Source organism: Peromyscus californicus, unplaced genomic scaffold (assembly GCF_007827085.1).
Source record: "Peromyscus californicus insignis strain IS unplaced genomic scaffold, ASM782708v3 Scaffold_5__1_contigs__length_169319896, whole genome shotgun sequence".
NCBI lineage: Eukaryota > Metazoa > Chordata > Mammalia > Rodentia > Cricetidae > Peromyscus > Peromyscus californicus.
Window position 1 is genome coordinate 15,339,265 of NW_026294573.1, and position 23,703 is coordinate 15,362,967.

General features: G+C 46.1%; 1 protein-coding gene across 1 annotated transcript in view; it reads right to left on the reverse strand.

The window, feature by feature from the left end:
- Positions 1-430: 430 nt before the first annotated feature.
- Positions 431-23,703, reverse strand: part of LOC128096204 (60S ribosomal protein L31-like) — a 54,999-nt gene continuing 31,726 nt past the window's right edge. The window contains exon 2 of the mRNA XM_052715460.1: positions 431-810. Coding sequence (XP_052571420.1) covers positions 441-810 — 370 coding nt within the window. The 3' untranslated portion in view covers positions 431-440. The remainder of the gene's footprint in view (positions 811-23,703) is intronic.

Below are 23,703 nucleotides of genomic sequence, written 5' to 3' on the forward strand. Positions count from 1 at the left end.
TCACAGAATTCCAGAAGGGGTGTGGTATATTTCGAGCACGTGGCTCCTGAGAGCTAACATTAGGTAAGTGCGGTCCTTGGTGTAGTCATCCACAACACACCTGAGAAGTAAATATCATTTCTACTTTGCACAAGAGGAAACTGGGTCACAGAGAGATTAAGTCGGATTACACAGCTCACAAATGGAACGGCACTTGGGACACAGTCCAGAGAGTCCTGACTACTGAGCCAACACTCCATGGGCTGTGTGACTGCCTCCCTGCTGAGGCTCCCCCAGGTGGCCGTGCATAGCGCTCAGTGCCACCCTCAGTTTCCTCACCCATAAGGAGTTCTTTTGTGCGTATGCGGGCGTGTTGGTGTGACTACACATATTCATGTGTGTGCTTGTGGAGGGCAAAGGAGAACCTCAGATGTCATTCTTTTTTTTTCAGTTCTCCAACTTTAGTTGACACTCAGCAGCTTAGTTCTCATCCACACTGACTGTTTGAACGTGGTAACAGGTACATAATTTACCAATGTGTAGAGCTTGTTTGGTGAGTCCTCATCCTCATTTCTGGACAATCGTACACGGATACGGTATGGAACATTCCTTATTCCGACGGCTTTATGGAGCCTGGTATCAATGCGCACATCTGGAGTCCCCATCTCCTTCATGGCAAATTTCTGGATTTCTTTGAGTGCCCTAGGGGCACGCTTCTTGAAGCCCACTCCATGGATGCACTTGTGAATGTTGGTGGTGTGTTCTCGGGTCACCACCTCGTTGGTGGCAGAAAGGCCCTTCTTCTCACCACCCTTCTTTGCGGGGGCCGTTCTGCCGGGCCCAAGTTGGAAAGGACCCAGCTGTCATTCTTTAATTAACGTTTCATGCAGGAATTGTGCTGACTTGATTTCTGTCAACCTGACACAAAGTGGTGTCACTTGGGAAGAGGGAACCTCAACTGAGGACCTGCCTCTTTTCGATTGGCCCATGGGCATGCCTGTGGGGCGTTTTCATGATTGTTAACGATGTAGAAGGGCCCAGTCCACTGTGGGTGGTGGCATTCCTAGGCAGGTGGGCATGGCTAAATTACAAAAGTAGCTGAGTAAGCCAAAGAGAGCGAGCCAGTAAACAGCATTCCACCACGGTCTCTGCTTCGGTTTGTGCCTTGAGCTCCTGCCCCGGCTTCCCCTAATTATGGACTGTGACCTCTAAGCCAAATAAACCCTTTCCTCCCCAAGCTGCTTCTGGTCAGTGTTTTATTACCAAGGGAAAGCAAACCAGGACATGTGTATACTGTATTTACATCATTTCCACTCTGGTCTCTCCCCACAATTCCTCTGGTGTCCCCTCAACTCCTTCCATAATTATTAACGTTTTACACATAAACACATATAACCCGCCAAGCCTGTTTAGTGCTGCTCTTATGTACATGCACGTGTGTTTAGGACTAACTACTTGGGGCTGGAGAACTTACTGGGGGCTTCTCCCTGGAGAAAACTGATTCTCCTGCCCTCCACAGCCATCAATTGCAGTAGCTTTCCTATAGGGATGGGGTCCTGCGATATTGTCCCCCATTCTCTTTGGCTTGTTGACTAAGGTGTTCCTAGTGCAGGTCTTGTGCAGGTGACCATATTGCTGAGATTGCGTGGGTGCCGAGCCCCTGTTGTGTCAAGAAGATACCGTCTTGCCGCAGGTATCTTGGCCCTGTACCTTTTCCAATCTTTCTGTTACCTCTCCCACTATGTTCTCTAAACCTTACACGTAGGAGGTGTGTTATCAGTTGGGGTTGGTACCCACGATCACTTATCCTCTGCATTTTGGCCAGTTGTGGATCTTTGTAGTAGCCTCCATCTGCTGCAGAAAGCAGCTTTTTTTTTTTTTTTTAAATGAGAGGTGACAGTTGCACTTATCTGTGGATATAAGGATAAGTATTTAGAATATAGTTAGAAATTATATTGGTTTAGGAAAACTGCTATGGTAGATTCTCCTCTGTGGTCTATCACCTCTCCAGCCATAGTCCTCAGCTAGGTTCACTCTGTCAGGTGTGAGCTGGGCCTGTTTGCTGGTTTTGGGACTGAGTCTTCCATGGGCTTGGGGCTCACCAAACATGCTAGCCCGAGAAACTTCTTTTCTTTATTCTTTTTTTTAAAAAGATTTATTTATTTAATGTACATTGAGCTTTGCCTGCATATATGTCTGTATGAGGGTGTCAGATCCCCTGGAACTGGAGTTACAGACAGTTATGAGCTGTCATGTGGATGCTGGGAATTGAACCTGGATCCTTTGGAAGAGCAGCCAGTGCTCTTAACCTCTGAACCATCTCTCCAGCCTAAGGAACTTATTTTCTGCTGGTTAGCTCTCATGGTGCTGGAAGGTGCTGTTCAGGCTGCTGGGGGAGAAAAGGCATGAGCAGTCTTACTCCTCAATGGATTCTGTGAGCTACAGTACCAATCTGCTAGGCAAGGAGTGGCCACTTGGGCAGCAGCGGCATGACTCTTAAGTCGGCAAAGCAACTGCTTTCTGATTGGACTGGAGAGCTGCTGGGGTCGGGGGTCGGGGTGGGATTCATGTCCAATGTCATAAACCTGTCAAAAGCCTGGAGAGGTCATAGGCTAAAGTGGGGAAGCTAATACTGCTGCCTTACTAAATGGGCATGTTACACTTGTCAAATCGCCTTCTAAATCCTTGTGTTATGCCCACAGATGAGTGCTGCTGTCAACTCTTATCAGAGATGCTTCTTTTTACATCAGGCAGCAGATACTTCAGAGAGTCCTAGTTGGTCAGGGTGCTGAGAATAAGTGACCGATGAACACTCCATCCTAAATGGGATATAGCTCCAAGGCTCATGGGACATTGCAGAACAGGGCTTAGAAAGAAGGTAACAGCCAGAGAAAGGGGTGGAGTGATGTAGAACACCGTGTTCCAGGGGTGACATAGCCACTGTGCTCTTGAACCCTCAGGGGCTGTGATTGTCTGCCTGTCAACCTCTGTCACAGAAAGCAGAGGGTCTCATGAGGCCCCACCTCTCCTTGAGGAGTTCACGGTTTCTGGGGCAAGGAGAGTCGTTTTCTTCAGTAGTGTAGCCGCTGCCAGGGCACCCGTGCTCCAGAAAGAAACACACACACACACACACACACACACACACACACACACACACACACAGAGGACTAGCCTGGAAGAGAATCAGCTGAGGGGAGCTGAGGAAGCCTTGGGTGAAGATGTAAAGAACAGATGAAGTCCTGAGTGAATGCATACAATTCAATCACAGATGGAGCTTGTGCGTGAGAGAGAGTTCACGAGATGAGACAGGAATCCAGAGAACTGGGGACGGGCCAGCCTTGTTATTTTATGACAACCCTCTTGCAAGAACAAACCAAGGTCTCATGAGAAAGTACATCAGTTTCTTCCAAGGGTAATATCCTCAATGACCTAATCATCTCTTACTTAAGGGTTCCACCCTCTTCCACATTGCCATCCTGGTGACCCAGCTTCCAGCACTTGAAACACTGACACTGAAGGCCATATTCAAACCATAACCAATGCACAGGACATGTGACCCAGCAATGCCACACCAGGTGGACACCCAGCAGAATTGAAAACAGGGCCTTGGCTATCTGTCCACTCATTCCCAGCATCTCCACCAATAACAGCTAAAATGAGGAATTCACCCAGGTGCCCATCAGTGAAAGCAGGTGAGCAGATTGAGGTAGAGCCACCCATGAAGGTATTACTCAGCCTCCACAATGACGGTAGTTCAGACGCGAGCTGCAATGATGTGCTTTGAGGACAGTATGCTAAGTGAAACAAGCTGGTCATAAAAAGGAGCCTATGATTCCATTTATGTGAGGCACTTAGAGCAATCAAAACATAAGGCAGAACGTCAAGTGCTGGTTGCCAGGGACTGGGGGAAGGGGGAATGGAGAATTATTGTGTAATGTTTAGAGAGTTTCAGTTTTACAAGATGAAAAGCGTTGTGGGGGGTGGACAGTGATGACGACTGCGCGTGTTATGCAAGTGTTCAATGCTAAAGATGTGTTTGAAATAAAGGTGGTAAGTTTTATGTGATATGGATTTTTACAACAATAAAATGAGGCCATACCGTAAAGTTGATAGAAGCTTAAGGTGAACAGCAGCGTATCTTCCAGGGTGTTCTACCATCAGTGTTCAATGACACTGTTCGTATCTCAGTCCGTCCTTTCTACCATCCTATCTTACACAAGCCAAGTCCGTTTGAGGTATCACCTCATTTGGTCTCCCTTAAATGTTTTCTTTTAAATAAGACCAGCAATCTTCTACCTATATAGAAGTTTTTTTTTTTTTTGCTAAAGATTTGTTTGGTTTTGTTTCATGTGATAGGTGTTTTCCTGCCTGCCTGTATGTATGTATGTATGTATGTATGTATTGTATGTATATGTATATATGTATGTATGTATGTATATCTTGCGTGTGCCTGGTGTCGGAGAAGGTCAGAAGAGGGCATCAGATGCCCTGGAACTGGAGTTACAGATGGTTGTGAGCCACCACATGGGTGCTAGGAATGGAACCTGAGTCCTCTGCAGCAACAGCCAGTGCTCTAACCACTGAGCAGCCTCTCCAGCCCCAGTTTTGTTTTCTAAGATAGGGTCTTACTATACATTCCAGGCTGGCCTCAAACTCACCATGTATCCCAGATTGGCCTGGAGCTTGTGATCTAGGGCTTCCCTCATGCTTGGGGATGCTTCTCTTTTAGCTCAGCTGAAGCAGGATCTCATTCATCACTGACCTCCATGCTTCCAGGATCAGCGTGTAGTCCTTACTCCGTCGTTCACTCATGCGAGGCAGTGGTGTCCTCTGCCTTCCTGTCACTTTCCCCTTTCTCTATGGACTCCCCCATGCCGTCTACTCGATCTCGCCCCCCCCCCCCCCAGTCACTTCCCAGTCTCCCTTGCTGATCTTGTGTCTCGAAATCGCTTGTGTTGGAGGAGCCAGCGCTCGGGCCTCCACCCTCCTTGCTTCCCGGCCCACAAGCGCCTGCTTGGGCATCTCATCCATCACCATTCACTCTGGGTGTCACCTGTTGTCTTAGTCAGGGTGACTACGGCTGTGATGAAACACCATGACCAGGGACCAGGGAGGGAAGGGTTTATTTGGCTTACGCTTCCACATCACTGTTCATCACCGAAGGAAGTCAGGACAGGAACTCAGACAGGGCAGGAACCTGGAGGCAGGAGCTGAGGGAGAGGCCATGGAGGGGTGCTGCTCATTGGCTTGCTCTCCATGTTACTCAGCTTGCTTTTTTATAGAACACAGAACCACCAACCCAGGGATGGCACCACCCACAATGGGCTGGGCCCTCCCCCATCCATCACTAATTAAGAAAATGCCCTACAGGCTTGCCTACAGCCAGATCTTGTGGATGAGTTTTCTCAGATGAGGATCCCTCCTCTCAGATGACTAGCACACCTATACACCAACATGAAGCTCGAATTCTATAACTGGTCTTTTAATAATAATAAAAAAAAATGGAGCCAGATATCGGGGTAAATGCTGAAAGATCAGAGAGATAAAGGAACAAGCCACTGCCACATCTCACCTCGCAACTCCACCAACCCTCTCACCGAATGTCTCTGAGTCCTCAGCCGAAAGACTTCCTCAGCCGAAAAGCTTCTAGTTCTGTCTCCTCACGCCTTATATACATTTCTCTGCCCAGCCATACTACTTCATTCTTAGTGCTAGGATTAAAGGCATGTGACTCCCAAGTATTGGGATTAAAGGTGTGTGCCACCACTGCCTAGCTCTGTTTCTCTCCTAGACTGAGTTAATCTCATGTAGTCCAGGGTGGCTTTGAACTCACAGAGACCCAGACGGATCTCTGCCTCCCGAGTGCTAGGATTAAAGATGTGTGCCACCACTGCCTGGCATCTATGTTTTATCTAGTGGCTTGTTCTGTCCTCTGATCTTCAGGCAAATTTTATTAGGGTACACAATATATCACCACACCAACAACTCCTAGGCTCATGTCTGAAGCTTGTCCCTGAACTCCAGATTTGCATATGCGGCAGCCTGCATCTCCTTTTACGTGACTGACATCTCAGCCTCTGAATGTCTGTAACTGAACGTCTGTCTCTCCCCTCCCCCCATCCCAGAAGGTCCAAGATGTTTGCATCTTCTTCCTGCCCTAAAACAAAAGGACTTTCATTCTTCAGAGCAATTTTAGATTCCCAGCCAAATTGTGAGGAGTGAGTACAAGCTGGCGAGATGGTTCAGTGCTCAAAACACTTGCTGTGCGAACATGAGGAGTGCAGTTCAGGTCCCCGGGTGAGCAGGACAGTCAGCCTGTCATCCCAGCACCGTTCCCTAGGCAGAGATCCTGGATATACATGTATAACTATAAACAGAGAGAGGGAGCTGAGCAGCACGCGGTAGGGGTGGTTGTCTGTGCTTTACCCCCAAAGAAGCACCACGCCTAGCAGGCAGCAGATAACTGCTAGGTACCTGCCCCCACCAGGCATGGCAGAGGCGGGGGGGGGGGGGGGGGGACCCTTAAGACCTGAAATGCGCACATGCTCGCTCTCTTGACTACCTCATGGTCTTGGATGCTGGATGCTGGTATGGCGGACCAAGACAGAGTTCTCCAGAGAACTGCATTGGACTGTGCCTCACCTCTCCCGGATCCCACGACCAACTCCCCTTTGCTTGTTGTAAGTTAACTCAAAATAAACCCCTTTGACTATCAGACACACTCTGTGGAGTTGTACCAAATTGCCCTTTATCTGGCACCCGTGGCTCCCTCCTTCTCTAAACCCAAGCGTATTGCTGAAAGAAAAAGGCTAAGAGATTCTGTCTCATATCAGAAGAGCCATCTGGTGTGGGACAGGAGAAAACCAATAATTTAGGGACCATTGTCATCTAGACTCTGTTTCTCTCTATACATGTGTAGCGGGACAGGCCCATAGGGTTGAGGAAATTGGCTGAGACCAGTAGCCAAGGCATGGACATAATGCACGTTAGCACATGAACTCACAGTTCTCTTCTTCCTGCTGTGGATATCATGTGACCAGCTGCTTCAAACTCCTGCTCCCGTGACTACCCCAATACGATGGACTGTGCCCTGGGCTAGGGGCCAGAATAAGTCCTTTTCCCCTTAAGTTGCATTTGTCAGAGTTTTTTTTTTTTTTTTGTTAAATCACAGCCCTGGGAAAAATAAACTAAGACAGGAACTCAACTATGTGACCTCATTTAACTTAATTACCCCCATAAAGACTCCATCTCTAAACACAGACACACGAGGGACTGAACCTCAACATGTAGGTTTGGGGGGATGCAATTCAGTCCAAAGAGGGTGTTCTAGTTTGCACTTTCTTGCTGTGATAAAGCAATCAGACCAAAAGCAACCTGGTGGAGGAAAGGGTTTCTTTCAGCTTACACTTCCAGGAAACATTCTATCGTAGAGGGAAGTCAGGTCAGGAACTCAAGGCAGGAACGGTTGGGGAAGGCTGCTTACTGGCTCACTCTCCTGCTCATGCTCAGCTAGCTTTCTTATACAGCCCAGGCCCACCTGCCTAGAAATGGTGCTGCCCACGATGGGCTGTGCCCTCACAGATCAATCATCAGTCTTGACAGTTCTCCATGTCACAGGTCTTGACATGACAGCATGCCAATCTGATTTAGGCAAAACCTCAATTGAGGTTCCCTCTTCCTAGGCAACTCTAGGTTGGATCAAGTGGGGGAGCCCACAACTGACTCAGTTTCCCAGTTTGAATCTGAAGTCTATTCTGAGTCAATAGAGTTCAGACTTGCTTGCTCCAGGGCTGTGAGAAACTCCTGATTAGCCCATGGGAAGGAAAATGCTATTCAGCTAGACACAGGCTGCTGACGCCAGCCAGAGGTACATTGAGATAGAAAACGAAACTGTCTGCTCCTTGACGCAAGGACAGGATAGACAGTGGTTGAATGCGTGTGCTGTGCATTGTTCTACCTCTGCCCTTCAAGACTGTGTATAAGCGGGCTGTGAAATAAACTCGGGGCTGTCCAGCGTTGACTGGCACTCCTCTTTTTCTGTTCTCTTTTCCATTGTCTCTATAATCCACAAGCCTCCACCCAGATACCCGGCCAGTGGACTCGTCAGCAGGCTCCGACAATCAAGTCGACGATAAAACTAACCAGAACGAGTACAAGCAACGACGTAGTCAGTAAGGTGGGCACTGAGGACACAGTGGTGACCATGACTGGCAGTCCCGCTCCGGGAATCTGAGAACAAGTAAGCCTACAGTAAACAGAAAAGTGTAAAAGAGAAGGACAGTGTAGCAGACTTTCTTTTGGGCCACCAACCAGCTCCCAAATCCATGACATGGAGACTTATTGTTAGTTATCAAGCTCAGGCTTAGCTTGTGCTTGTCCCACTAGCTCTTATAACTTAACCTGTTTCTCTTCATCTACGTTTTGCCTCAGGCCTTTTTTTTTTTTTTTTTAATCTTTCTTTCATTTTGTGTGTTCTACTTTTCCTGCTTCTGTGTCTGGCTGGCTGGCAGCTGCCTGGCTGGCCGACCCTGGGCATCTCCCTCTCTTTCTCCCTGTTCTCTCTTCTCTTGTTCCTCTCAAGCCTAGATTCCTCCTCCTACTTTTCTCTCTGCCCGCCAGCTCTGCTTATCCCTCTACTGCCTAGCTATTGGCCGTTCAGCTGTTTATTAGATCAATCAGGTGCCTTAGGAAGGCAGAGCAGCACATCTTTACATCATTAAACAAATACAGCATAAACCAATGTAGTATAAACAAATGTAACACATCTTTATATAGTTAAAGTAATATCCCACAACAGACAGTAGTAAAAATTACAGTAGGGTGATATAGTCCTAAGTCATTGGGGAAAATATTTAGATTGAGAGTCAGGAAGTAATGGGTAAGCTGAGTTCTGAATGAGTGTTCAATCATAAAGAGCCACTGTTCTCAGCTATGAAAGAAAACAAACCCATGACTTGGGTCTGTTCTTGACCTTGCCTACCCTTTCTTGGTGCTCTTGAGCATCACACTTAATTGCTCCAATTCTTAGTTTTCTTATCTAAAAAAGAAAACTCCTTTTGTCTCCTTTCTCTCCCTGAACAGCTTAGTCCTAGATAGGGAAGATAAAACCACCAGAGAAAATCCATGCCTGGGAAGATTGGAGTGGTGTGGAGGTTAAGGTTGATTCTTGACTAGACAGGTTCTAGAATCACCCAGGAGACAGCCTCTGGGCATGCCCGTTAGGGAATGTCAAGATTAGGAAGAGGTGGGAAGACCCACTTAAACTATGGGCGGCATCATCCCATAGGCTGGGGTCCTGGACTGAATAAAAAGGAGAAAGTGAGACTGAGGATGAAATGTTGGAAACTACACACAGGGAGTCCCTTGGAAAATACTGGTGACTTATAAATTCCTGCTATTTAGGGGAGTTTCCATCCGTTTATTGACTATCTAGTAAGTGTACCAAACTTCAACGCACACACAATCAAGAATATGAACTTTCTATATAATTAGTTTATAAAAGCTGTGAAATGAACCACACAAAACAACAACAAACAATTTTAACAAATAGCAACAATGATCCCTTAGGAAGAGGAAGAAAATCAATTCCCAGTATTGCCACAAAGTATTACTTCAAGTGTTTAGTTTTCAATAAAGATTTAAGAAACATACAAAGAAATAAGAAAATATGACAGATTCAATAGGTGGGCTGGGCAACCAATCAATAGACCAAAGAAGCAATGGTATTGGGTTTAATAGACAAAGACTTCAAATGAACTATTTAAAATATATTCAAGGACTGGAGAGATTGCTCCATGGTTAAGAATGAGTTAAGAGACCTCTTACATAGAACCTGAGTTCAGGCTCCAGCACCCATATTGGCACTCACAACCTCCTGTAACTCCAGTTCCAGGGCAATCTGACACTCTGGACTCCATGGGTACCTGCACTCATGTGCACATACCCACCCATATACATACAACTAAAAATAAAATGAATCTTAAAAAAATATTCACAGAGCTAAAAGAAAATGCCTCTAATGACCTAAGTGGAAGTATGAGAATATCTCATGAAATAGGGAACTTTTTAAACAAACTTTTCAGAGATCTCAGAGTTGGAAAATTATAACTATAATAAAAAGTTCACAAGAAGCTCAAAAGCATATTTAGAATAGAAGGAAGACTCAGGGAACTTCATGATAAATTGAGAATATTCAGTTGGAGGAACAAATGATAAAGGAAGGGAAAATGACCAGAGCATCAGCTAGGTTTGAAGTACCATCAAATGCACTCATGGATGCAGAATGGGTGTATCAAGGAAGAGGGGAGAAAGGGGGGCAGAAAAAAAGTACCTGAAGAAACAGTGGCCATGAACTCCTCCGGTTTGATGGGTAACTGTGATGGATGGATATTGTGGTGGTTTGAGTCAGAGATGTCCCCCACAGGCTCATCATGTATTTGAACACTTGGTTCCCAATTGGGAGCACTGTTTGGGGAGGAGGGGTGGAGGGGTGGGCTCTGAAATTGTGTGGTCTTGCCCTACTTCCAGCTTACTCTCTGTTTCATGCCTGAGTCTGAAGAAGCAAGCTCTTAGCTTCCTGTTCCTACCAAGTCTACCATTGCTGCCATGCCTGCCCATCATGGTAGACTCTTATTCCTCTAGAAATGTAAGCTAAAATAAACTCTTTCCCCATAAGTTGTTTTTTTAGACTTGTTTTTATTATTTTATCTGCTGTGGATATTGCTCTGTATAAATAAACACTGATTGGCCGGTAGCCAGACAGGAAGTATAGGCGGGACTAACAGAGAGGAGAATTGAGGCAACAGGAAGGCAGAGAGGGAGATGGCCTGGAGCCGCTGCCAGGACAAGGAAGATGTAAAGTACCAGTAAGCCACGAGCCACGTGGCAAAGTAAAGATTAATAGAAATGGGCTAAATATAAGAGTAAGAGCTAGACAATGATAGACCTGAGCTAATGGCCAAGCAGTTTGAATAATGTAAGCGTCTGTGTGTTTATTTTATAAGTGGGCTCTGGAACTGGCGAGACTTGGTGGGACCTGGAGAGAAAAGCTCTCCAGCTACATTTATCTGTATGAGTGTTTTGTCTGCATACATGTTTGTGTATCACATGTGTACCCAGTGCCTGAGGAGGTGACAAGCCTCCATGTGGGTGCTGAGACTCGAACCTGGGTCCTTTGCAAGAACAACAAGTGCTCTTAAACACAGAGCCAACTCTCCAGCCCCCATGAGTTCCTTTTGATCATGGTGATTTATCACAGCAACAGAAAAGACATATCCAAGAAGCTCAATGAACTCCAACTAGGAGGAAATCAGAGTTCCACATCTGCATACTGTCAACTGTCATCAAACCTCCAGAACCAAAGACTAAGGGGTGAAAATCATGGAAGCAACATGAAACTATTCTTCATGTGCAAGGAGGGTCCTCCATGAGGTAACATCTGCTTTCAGAAGTCATGGAGGCCAGAAGGCACCGTGGGTTAAAGGCACATTCAACTAGGATATAAAGACTTCCCAATCAAGAATTCTATACCCAGCAACACTATCCTTCAAAACATTCAGAGAGTTCATCAGTGGTAGGCCTGCTCTACAAGGGATCATTCACGATGATGTGAAAATACACTACTGTGGTGAAGATGTGTCTCTGCCAAGGCACCTTCTGATTGGTTTAATACAGAGCTGAATGGCCAATAGCTAGGCAGGAGAAGATGGCAAGACTGCTGAGAAGAGATCGGAACTCTGGTAAGAAGAGAGGCAGGATTCGCCAGTGAGATGCAGAGCAAGTCAGACGTATGGTACTGAGGAGAGGTAACAAGCCACGTGGCAGAGCGTAGGTTAGTATAAATGGGTTAATTTAAGTTTCAGTTGAGAAACAAGCCTAAGGCCAAGCTTGCCAATAAAAAGTCTCCAAGTCATTATTAATCTGACTACACACTATGCATAACTTAAACCCTCATCAAAAAAGACCAGTACATGCAGCGTGTTTCCTTATTGTTGTTTGGTTTGGTTTGAGACAGAGCCACATTGTAGCCTAAGCTGGGCCCAAACTTCCCATGTAGCCAAAGATAACCTTGAACTCCATCCTCCTGCATCTACCTCTCTCTAGTGTCAAGGTTACAGTTGTGCACCACCACACCTAATCTTATGTAATTCTAGGAATTAAACCCAGGGCTTCATGGATGCTAGGCAAGCACTTTACCAATGTCAACTATGACCCTTTAGGGCTTTAAAGGTAGTTCTATAAGTAATGTAAAAGACAATATAACTGTACTTTTATAATACTTTTGGCCCTGTATGATTCAGAATACAACTATATAGGCCCAATTGTAAATAAGTATTGATGGACATAAAGTGCATGCAGGTGTAGTTTATATGGCAATAACGCAAAAAGGCAAAGGAAGGAAATAGATTCATAGTAATAATCTGAATTTGATGATGATAAACTGAGATGATGTTGCAATCCATAGAGCAACCACTAAGAAAAGAACTGAAAGGGCTGGAGAGATGACTCAGGGGTTAAGAGCACTGGCTGCTCTTCCAGAGAACCCAGGTTCAGTTCCTAGAATCTACATGGCAGCTCATACCTGTCTATAATTCCAGTTCCAGAGCGTCTGACACCCTCATACAGACATACATGCAGGCAAAACACCAATGAACATAAAATAGAAATAAATTATATATATAATATATATATATGTATATATATATATAAAAGCATCTGAAATGTATGCAGTGAAATAAGGGACATGGAAATTAATATTTAAAACATGTTAAAGTGTGTGTGTGTGTGTGTGTGTGTGTGTGTGTGTGTGTGTATGCATGTGAGTGCAGTTGCCCACCAAGACCTTCCAGGAACTAGGGTTGCAGGTGGTTGTGAGTCATCTAATGTGGGTATTGGGAACTGAACTCAGGTCCTTTGCAAGAGGAGTACATGCTCTTCACCATTGAGCAGTCTCTCCAGTCCCAGGGCAAGGAAATTAAAACAGCACAGGTGACAGTTACTACGTAGCACAAATAAGGCAGTCAGAGAAGCAGGACCAACAGCAAAGACAAGACATTAGAAAACAAATAGCAAGTCTTGTGTTGTTGGTGTCCATCTCATCTGTAAACTAATCCAACGCTACAGATGGCTCAGGTGATGAAGTGTCTACCATTCAGGCATGAGGAACTGAGTTTGGATCCCTGGCACCCACATCAAAAGTCAGGCATGGTTGCTCACATATGAAATTCTAGCACCAGATGATCAAACAGGAAGTGAAGACAGATTGCTTCAGCTTGCTGCCCAGCCGGTATACCAATGGTTGAGCTCTGGGTTCAGTGAGAAACCCTGTCTCAAAAAGGTGGAGAGCCATGGAGGACTCAGCGCTTAATGTCACCTGTGGCTCCCACGTACATGCACATGTGTGTAATCACACACACAAATAACCCAAAGAAGATTCTAGAAGACAGTTTCTTGTCTAAAAGAGATATGATTTAAATTCAATGTCAAAATGTGCTGAAAGTAAAAGAATAGGAAAAGACAGCATGAAGTGGTACCAGAGTGCAAGCAGAGCCTCCTAGTGCCAAACCAAATAAACAGTGTTGTGAGAGGTGGTTATCTATTAGGAATACAGAACTCTTATAGACGTACAGGGGAAAACAACAGAGTCCCAAAATACATTAAGCAAAACTTGTCATAATCATAGAAAACAACAATCATTGTTTACTAGGTCAAAGAAGGCAGCCACTAAAGGCCAGACATCCCCTAAGGTGTAGTGTCCAGGACAGGTGAATAAAGAGAGTCAGAAGGTCGGTTAGAAGCCGCGGGGATCAGAGGGTTGTTAAGGAAGAGTCAGGGCATCACTCGTGGATACGGGGTTTCTTTTGGGGGTGTCAAATATGCCCTAAAATTAGATACTGGTGATGACTGTAAAATATTACAAATGCATAAAATATCATGGAAGTATACATATTAAATAGGTGAATTTTTGTAGTTTGATAATTATGTCTCAATAAACAAGTGAGTCCAGGGCTTCATTGCTGGAGAAGGAGGATGCAGGTTGAGAAAGGGAGAAAAGTCAAAGAAGTGGTAAGAAGTGGTTCTGTGTATGTTTTGAAACTGGAGCCTTGGGGGATGGGTAGAGGGACAGGAGAGAGAGAGAGAGAGAGAGAGAGAGAGAGAGAGAGAGAGAGAGAGAGAGATCTCATAAATGTATGTGCATGGCCATACATGCACATACTTGAGTGCACACATTCCTCATCTTGTCCCCTTTGGGACCTAGGAGCAGTGACATCCCACAGCAATGAACACGAGAACCCCAGCCAGATCTTGGGTTCTCACTAATGTTTCCAGCCCAGGATTCTATTAAGAAATCCAAGGAACCAGGGCACCTTGGGAAAGTGACTGACAGCAGGACCGGGGTGGAGATGGTACATGATGGGTTGGAAGCTTGCTACGTCAGAAACCGAGGATGTGCTCAGAGCCCTGTACCCACCCATTGTCCAGGTCAGGGGCAGTTACTGCAGAAAGGACGGCAGAACTGTATCCAGATAGAAGTTAAAAATGGATATGACGGAGGACATCTGCACTGATTACAGAAGCATCATTTCTTAGTGGGAAAGCAGACATCACCTTAGTTGGGATGAATCACTGATAACAGGATGTGTCTACGGATTTCTCTCTGGGAGGATGTGAGGAGAGGGACTCAGCACTACTTCTGCATGATTTCCCACCAATTATATAAAACATCAGTAGAATTGTGAAGAAACAGCAGTTGACCCCAAATTTAGGGACATTTTATAGAATAGCTAGCATGGAATCATCCAAAATGTGAGGGGTTAGTGGACTGTGGGATGGTTCTGTTGGTAAAGAGCATTCTGCACAAGCCAGTGTGTGTGTGTGTGTGTGTGTGTGTGTGTGTGTGTGTGTGTGTGTGTGTGTGTAACCTGAGTTCACATGCTCAGCACTCAAGGGAAAGGACTGGACTGTGCGCCCACATCTGTAATTTTAACACCAGGGAGACAGAAGGATCCTGGGGGCTTGCTGACCAGCTAGTCTAGCTGAACTGGGGAGCTCCAGGCCAATGATAGGTCCATCTCAAAAAATAAGGTGACCTCTGATAAAGGCTCCTGATGTTGACCTCTGGCTTCTACATGTACACACAGGTATCTGTGGCTACACACACAGACACACACACAGACACACACACACACACACACACACACACACACACTCACACACTCACACACTCACACACACACACACCACATACACACACTGTAGCTGGAGTTTTCTCTCCGGGTCCCGCCAAGCCCTGGCAGTCCGACAGCCCATTTATAAAATAAACACACAGACGCTTATATTATTTACAAACTGTATGGCCGTGGCAGGCTTCTTGTTATCTAGTTTTATAACTTAAATTAACCCATTTCTATAAATCTATACCTTGCCACATAGCTCATGGCTTACCAGTATCTTAACATCTGCTTCTTATCATGGCGGCTGGCAGCGTCTCTCTGACTCAGCCTTCCACTTCCCAGAATTCTTCTCCTCCTTGTCCTGCCTATACTTCCTCCTGCCTGGCTACTGGCCAATCAGTGTTTTATTTACTAACCAATCAGAGCAACACATTTGACATACAGAACATCCCACAGTACTTCCCCTTTCTTTTTTTCAAAAAGAAAGGTTTTAACTTTTACATAGTAAAATTACAGATAACAAAACAATTATCAAGCAAGAATTACAGTTATAATATCTAGTCTATTTATAATAACTAGTCTATTTGGCAAAATTAAAGAAGATATCCTATCTATCTTATATTTGTGAATCTAAGATTTCATATCTAACTTATCTTTTATCATAACTAAGGAAAATTATAACTATCTCTAGTCTTCAACTACATCAAAGACCTCAGAAGGATATAATATTACCTGAGAAATGGGAGAAGGATGCAAGCAACTTTCGGGAGTCTTGCAGGGTAGACAGAGACAGCTGGCAGCCTGGACAGTCATCCAAAGTTCTCTTGTAAAGTTGGGGCATCTGTCTTCAGCCCACAGGCCTAGAGTCTCTCAGTCATTTTTCTCTGTGTCCTGTAGAATGTCTGGCAGTTTCCTCTGCGAAGCAGGAACCTGAAGGACCATTTTGCCATGCAAAGTTCAGTGGTTACCTTGTTATGGGTCCTGCATGTCCAGTCGATCAAACAGTCCAGGCAAGAACAGTTTCTTGCCCAAATGGCTATTTTTGCCAAGAAGAAGATAAACTCCATATGGAGTGTCTTCGATGCCCATCCTCCTCTCTGAAGTAAATTGGTGCTGCCAGGAGCAGACATGTCTCACTATCCAGAAAGTCTAAATTTTTAAAAATATTTGAAATGCCATATTCTGTAGGTCTTTGAAGTGTTTGAAGATTACCTGTCTATCTGAAATATATCTATGTGTACCTAGAAAACTTAACTAACATGGCGTCATTTGTAGCTAGAGAGTTTCTCTCCAGCTCCCGCCAAACCCCGGCAGTCCCACAGCCCACTTATAAAATAAACACACAGACTCTTATATTACTTAAACTGTTTGGCCTAATGGCTCAGGCTTCTAGTTATCTAGTTCTTACATCTTAAATTAACCCATTTCTATTAGTCTGTAAGTTGCCACATGGCTTGTGACTTACCGGTACCTTACATCTCCCTTGTCATGGCGGTGGTACAGTTTACCACCAGCTCTGGGGCTGGAGCTATGTGTACCATCAACTATCAGAAGCAGTTCTATCAAAGCAGCACATAGTCCTAAAACTTTTTTTTTTTTTTTTTTTTAATGAGCAAAGGCTAAATCCACCACGCAGCAGAGTAAAGTATCGCTTGCAGACTCCTCATTCTTGCCATACTGCAGGTCAAACGCACACACTAGGAACCCACCATAGTAGCTCAAACCGGCAGGCTGTCGATAACTTGAGAGAGACAACTAGGAAGCTGTTTTTAGCTCCGTTTTAGAATCTTTTTTCTCAGGTTTTAGGTGGAAACTCTTGCCAACCCGTTGGGTGCCAACACACCACACACACACACACACACACACACACACACACACACACACACACACCCCACATGCATCACACACACACACACACACACACACACACACACACACACACACACACACACACATCACACACACTAAGTAAAACAAGCAGAAGCACAGGAGAAAGGGTCTTCGTGTCAGCGTACGCTGTCACCTTCCTGACTCTCTTCAGTGACTTGTGTTGTCTGTGGTGGGAATGCACCGTCACCCCTCAGCATCCACAGGACACTGGACACCCCGAGAAACCCAAACCTGTGGGCGGATGCTCAAGTCCCTTATGCAGCGGGGGTGGTGTTTGCACGCAGCCTATGCCGTCCCTAGTGTGGACCGTGTAAACCGTCTCTCAGCTGCTCGCTGAACCCAGTGCGCTGAGTGCTGAGTAACGCCGTGGGCTGTGTTTAGTGAGTAACAAGGGAGTCTGCGCACATCAGTGCAGAGGCCACGTTGTCCTCAAAATTTTTGTCTTCAAGTGGTTGAATTCACAAATTCAGCAGAACCCACGGAAACAAAGGCCAACTGTGTTTACTCTGTGAAAAGCGGTTACAACCGGCTCTTCTGTTCTTTTGTTTTCTCCACCGCTCTGGCCTTACTCACCCTGAGCTGGTGTGCACTTGTGTGCACATTCCTCATTCTGTCTTTGGGGACATTTTTTTATGTGTATGTATGTATGTGTGTGTAGATAGATGATGCATGTATATGTGTATATATGTGTAGGTGTGTGTATATGTATGTATGTATGTACAGTGTGTGTATGTATCTCTGTGTATATGAGAATATATATGTATGCATGTGTGTATGTATGTGTATACATATGTGTGTATGTATATGTGTGCAAGTGTATGTGTGTGTATCTCTGTGTATCCATGTTTATGTACATAGATATGTGTGTATGTGTGTGTGTTTATGTGTATGTGTGCATGTTTGTGTGTATGTGTATCTTTGTGTATGTATATGCGGATACATATGTTTGTATATGTGTGTGTGTACAAGTGTTACAAGCATGACAGTGTATTGGTGTAACCAAACATGCACACATATGTGGAACCAGAGCAGGAGAGGATGTTGCATGTCCTCTGTAGCCGGAAATTTCTCTGGTCCCACCCGACCCTGTGGTCCAGACGAATCTCTCCCACCCGTGGTCCCACAACCGCTTATAAAATAATCACTCAGAGGCTTAATAATAATTACAAACTCTATGGCCTATGGTTCAGGCTTCTTGCTAGCTAGCTCTTATAACTTAACCCATTTCTATTAATCGCCACATGTTCCATGGCTTTACCTGTGTCCCATTATATGTTGCTCCTTGGATGGCAGGCTGGCGTCTCCCTTCCCGCCTGTCTCTTTCCTGTCTCTCTCCTTGGATTTCCCGCCTGCCTGTAAGCTGCCTTGCCATAGTCCAGTGCAGCTTTGTTTATTAGCCAATGGGAGCAACACATATTCACAGCATACAGAAAGACATCCCACAGCAGTCCCCCTCCAGAACTCTCTGCTCTATTCCTTGAGGCAGGGTCTCTCACTGAACCACCGCTGGTTGGGCTGGGCTGTCTGGCCAGAAAGATCCTGGCATCCACCTGCCTCCGCCTGTCTCAGTGCTGGGGGTATAAGCACACGCAGACATCCCTGGATTTTTATGTGGGTACTGAGGATTCAAATCCAGGTCCTCACATTGCACAGTGGTCACTCTTACCTGCTGCACTATCTCCCTAGCTTTACATGTCATCTCTCAAACTTTTACTTTTTTGTAATTGTTTCAAAAATTTATTAAAATTTTAAAGAGAGAAAGTGATCTAATAAGTTGCTGCTTAGCTTGAACATGGCTTGTAATAAACACACAAGCAATGTTTTGGAATATTTTATAATTAACAGGATCAAATCTCTGTGTTCACTGGTATTCTGAGAAGTCCTGTAGGTGGGAATCATTGTGCCTGTTTCAGAGATGAGGAACTTGGTAAATTGTGACCTTGGTTTGAGGACAGAAGCTTTCTCCAGTCATCCTTTTCTCTTGGCATCTTACAAGTGGAAAGGCTAGCTGTAAAGGACTCCAAACCTCATGCACATGCTCGTTTTAATGTTAACCATACACATGCTTCATGAATACATTATCATAATTTTTAAAGATTTATTTTATTTTTATTTGTATGTGTGTGTGTGTGTGTGTGTGTGTGTGCGCGCGCGCGCGCGCGAGCGTGAGCATGCATGTGTATGAATATGTCACAGGAGTGCAATGTGCTCAGAAGTCAGAAGCCAGTGTCAGATCCCCTGAAGCTAGAGTTATAGGTGGTTGTGAGCTGTCTAAAGTGCATGCTGGGAACAGAATTCAGGTCGTCTGGAAGGGCAGCAAGCACTCTTTACCATCATCAATTTTAATACAGGGTTGAAGTTGGAGCTCAGTCAATGCAGTGCTTGCCTGGCACACAGGAAGCCCTGGGTTTGCTCCCCAACATCATACAAAGTGGATAGTGGTAGGTAGCCCTTATCTGTGAGTCCACATTTGGGGGAGGATAAGGAACTCAAGACCATCCTCATTTCCATAGCAAATGGAGGTCCCCCTGGGCTACATGAGACCCTGTCTCAAAACAATTAACAAACACAAATACAATTGAACACACTAGAGGCAAGTTTAACCACGTTCATCAGCCTCCCACCCAAACCCCTGAGAGCAAGCTTCCCCAACAGGCCTTATTCTATGCACGCGGGTTTTCCTCCAAACCAGGCTTGTAGGGTGTCTTAGCCTAGCTGGCTTCAGCAATCAGGGCTGCAGTGTTCCCTGGCAATGATCGCTCACACTCTCCCAGATTCTCAATTGTCAACTTTGATTTCCCCTCACTCTTTCATGACAAAAAGGACAGTCAGGCCTAGGGAGTGTAGCCCAGGGGCAGAGAACTTACCTTGAGTGTGTGAGGCCCAGAACTTAAAAAAAAAAAGTCTTCACTGTGCGGCCCTGCTCTACCCAGAGGCCTCGAATTTATTTCCATCTCAGAGTGAAGTTCTAGTTTGTAGAAGCTGTCACAGAAAAAGTCTCACCAGGGTTGCTGCGTGGTTCCTTAACAGAGGTCTGTGCTCCTTAAATAACTGTGACTGCAAAAGGGAATCGAGACAGAATATCTTACATTTAAAAACGAGAAAGAACGCGTGAGAAGGGTGCTAGCCGGAAGGTGGTGCTCTCGCTGGTAGCTGTGGGTAAAGGAACCTTTATGAAGTCAGTTTACCCAGAGCCTTCAGAAAACGGACTGAGCTGGCAGCTGAGGACACCTTTGTTCGTGGGTATTGGGACATAGGTCAGAGCTCTAGGGCTGGCGGTGTGAGCTTCCTGCCTGCTACGGGTTTGAACTGGGAATGTCCCCCAGACGCTTAACACTTGGACCCCCTATTGGTGGCGATATTTGGGGAGGTTATGGAACCCTTGGGGGTGGAGTCTTGCTAGAGGAGTGGGGGTGGGCTGTGGGAGCTTATAACCTCACCCCACCTCCAGTTTGCTCTGTTTCCTGTGGAGAGGTGGAATGGGAGTTTTCAGCTCCCTTCTGCCACCATGGCTTCCCTCCCACTGGGGACACATAGCCCTCTGGAACCATCCTAAATCGGACAAACAAACACACAGAAATGAAACAAAAAACCCAACAACAACAAAAAGCCGCCTTCCTTAAATTGCTTTTGGTCACGGTATTTCAGCAGTAGAAAGGCAGACTGGAACACTGCCCAAGGTTCTGTATGCTCGGAAAAAAGGACACGGCACTGAGAGCAAACAGAACTCTCTGAGAGTCCTAGTAAAACGATAAATGAACGTGACATTCTCTTAAGCTGACCTGCTCTACAGAGGGAGGTGTCAGGAGGGTCGAGAGAAGTCCTGTGAAGGCCACCCTCGGCCGCCTCAACAGGAGAGGGAGTCATGCCTTTCTTCTTCAGGTTCTAGTCTCCACTCCCAACCAGGACTCATCCTTGACTCACGCGTGGTGTGAGGAGCATGGAACACACTACTGTGTGTGTGCGATGGTTCTCTGCAATACTCATTTATATCCGGATCCTAAGAAGACAGCCGGGAGCGGGGATTTCTAGGCCCTTTTTATCACAGGTCCCCTATCCGTGTCTAGGATTTGGGTGGCCGGAGTTGGATTGTGTGGGACTCTCAGAGCTCCAAGAATCAACACCACCAGGCAGATATGAGTAAGAAGAAGATAGGAAATCCTGTAGCCCAGGCTAGCCTCTATGTATATGTGTTCCAGGATGGCCTTGAACTCCTGACCCTACTACCTCCACCACCCAAGTGTAGGGATTCCGGGAGCTCACCACCATGCCTGGCTTAGAGGAGGAATTTGAGAGCACTCCTTAGAGAAAAAGAAGCATGGAGGTACAGGTCAGAGATGCTGCCTGGGCGCTGGGACGTGGGACCAGCAGACGCTCCACTGAGACCATTGGCCTAGGTTTGGCTCCAAGGCCGCAGAGATACCACCTTGAAGATTAGTCTAGGGTGATGGGTCTGGCAAAGCCTGGCTGAGGATCATAGGGCTCTTCCCTGAATCTTTCAGATGGCACGATTTCCTCAGGACATTTGCACAACCCCCAAAAGAGAGGGGCCTACAAACCGTGGCCAAGATGGAATTTTCCAGAAGCCAGGGAGGTGGGGAGAAGGAACTTTTTTTTTTTTAATCCAATGATCAGGGAGCTTGACCCACACCCACTATATAAACACTGACTTTGAGCCACAGACAGTCTCCATCCTGGTACCTTAAATTTGATCTCTATGGGTGGATTCGTTTAATAGTTCACAAGAGTCTCACGTTGCATTTTGGCAGCACAGAAGGCAGATGTCATCTTGTTTGCTGAAGCCTGGGGAGGAACTTGACCCACATATGCGTCCAGGAGGCCTCCCTTGGGTGTCACTCTTGAACCCGCTGGCCTCAGGAGTCCCCCAGAATTTCCTTGCTTAACTCTCACTCCACTGTTGGCCTTGTGCCCTTGCATACGAGGGCACCCTATGGGTGTCGCTTCTCGGTGCTCCAGGCCTGGCTGTGACCCCAGGAAATCCACATAGAGATGTGTCCCTCTTGTATTCACCCTGTTCATATGATTACACCTGCTGTGGGCACTTCCTACGGCCAGCTCTGGGCGAGGCATTCTCAGCGGGCACCTCGCTTGCTCTTGTGTGTGGAGTAAAACCACCTGTGGTGGTTTGGATGGGAAATGCCCCCCATAGGCTCAACCGTTTATCACTCGGTCTCTGGCTAGTGGTGCTGTTTGGGGAGGTTATGATGAGGTGCAGCCTGGTTGGAGGAAGTTGTTTCACTAGCTGGGGGCGTTGAAAGTTTTTAGCTTTATCCTACTTTCTGTTTGCACTCTCTGCTTCATGCTTGTGGTTGAAGATGTGATCTCTCAGCTTCCTGCTCCTGCCATGTGCTGCCATGGCTCCCCATGATGATGGACTCTTACCGCTCTGGAACCATAAAAAAAGCTGAAATAAACCCTCTCTTTCGTAAGTGGCTTCTGGTTGTGGTGTCTTGTCACAACTATAGAAAGCCGCCGATACTGCCTGAAGTTTAGAGGTAGACATTCAGAAGGTCATTCAAAGCCACCCAGATAGGAACTGGTACCACAGGGATTCCCACCTTCCTTCCCTGAGTTCAAACTTCGGGTCTGTGAGTTCCCAGGCTTCTGGCTATTTTCAAAGAGAAAGTTAAGGTCGAGGGCTGGTGGCTTGGCTGGTAGAGCAAGCACTTACCCAGCAGGCGGGAAGCCCTGGGTTTGATCCCCGGCACTCATAAAATGGACATGGTGGTGTACACCTCTAATCCCAGCACCTGGGAGGTGGGGGAAGATCATCACAAGTTCAAAGCAATTCTCGGCTACATAGCAAGTTCAAGGTCAGCTTGGATTACGTAAGACTTTGTGTGTGTGTGTGTGTGTGTGTGTGTGTGTGTGTGTGTGTGTGTGTGTGAGAGAGAGAGAGAGAGAGAGACAGAGAGAGAGAGAGAGAGAGAGAGAGAGAGAGAGAGAGAGAGAGCCGAGCTATCTACCCTGCTCTGCGGTTGCCCAAGGTGTAGGACTCAGTCTTGACTATTACCTTAGACACGTGGCCACAACAGCAACCCTAATTCTTGTGCCTCAGTGTCCCCAAGTGAATCCCATGGAACAAACAGCTGTTGCACTGGATGTTTTGTGATCAAGAGAAGCTGCCGGCAAAGTGTGGGGATGTGGTTGAACTGCAGAGGGACGAGTGGCGTAAATGTATCTTACAGGGTTTCCCGACCCTTTTTGACTATAGAATTTCCTTGGTATTATACCTGAGATAAAGAATTTAAAGGGAAGAAAGAGTTAATTTGGCTCCGGCTCTCTGAAGTTTCAGTCTGTCGTTGATTGGCTCCGTCACCATGGGATTTCAGTGAAGCAGAGCATGGTGGCTGATGGGACACGGAGGAGCGAAACTTCCCACATTATGATACCCAGGGGCAAAAAGAGAGAGAAACGAAGGGGCCAGGGATAAGATACAGCCTTCAAAGTCATGTTCCCGTGACTGGCCTTCTCAAAGTAGGCCGCGCTTAGGGGTAGCTCGGAACAGCATGACCTTGTGAATTAGTCTACTGACAAATTCAGAGCCATCTTGACCCAGCCAGCTTTCTGGGGTCCCACTTCTGAATGCTGCTGTCTGGTGACTGAGCAGTCAACGCAGGAGCTTTTGGGGGGAATGTTC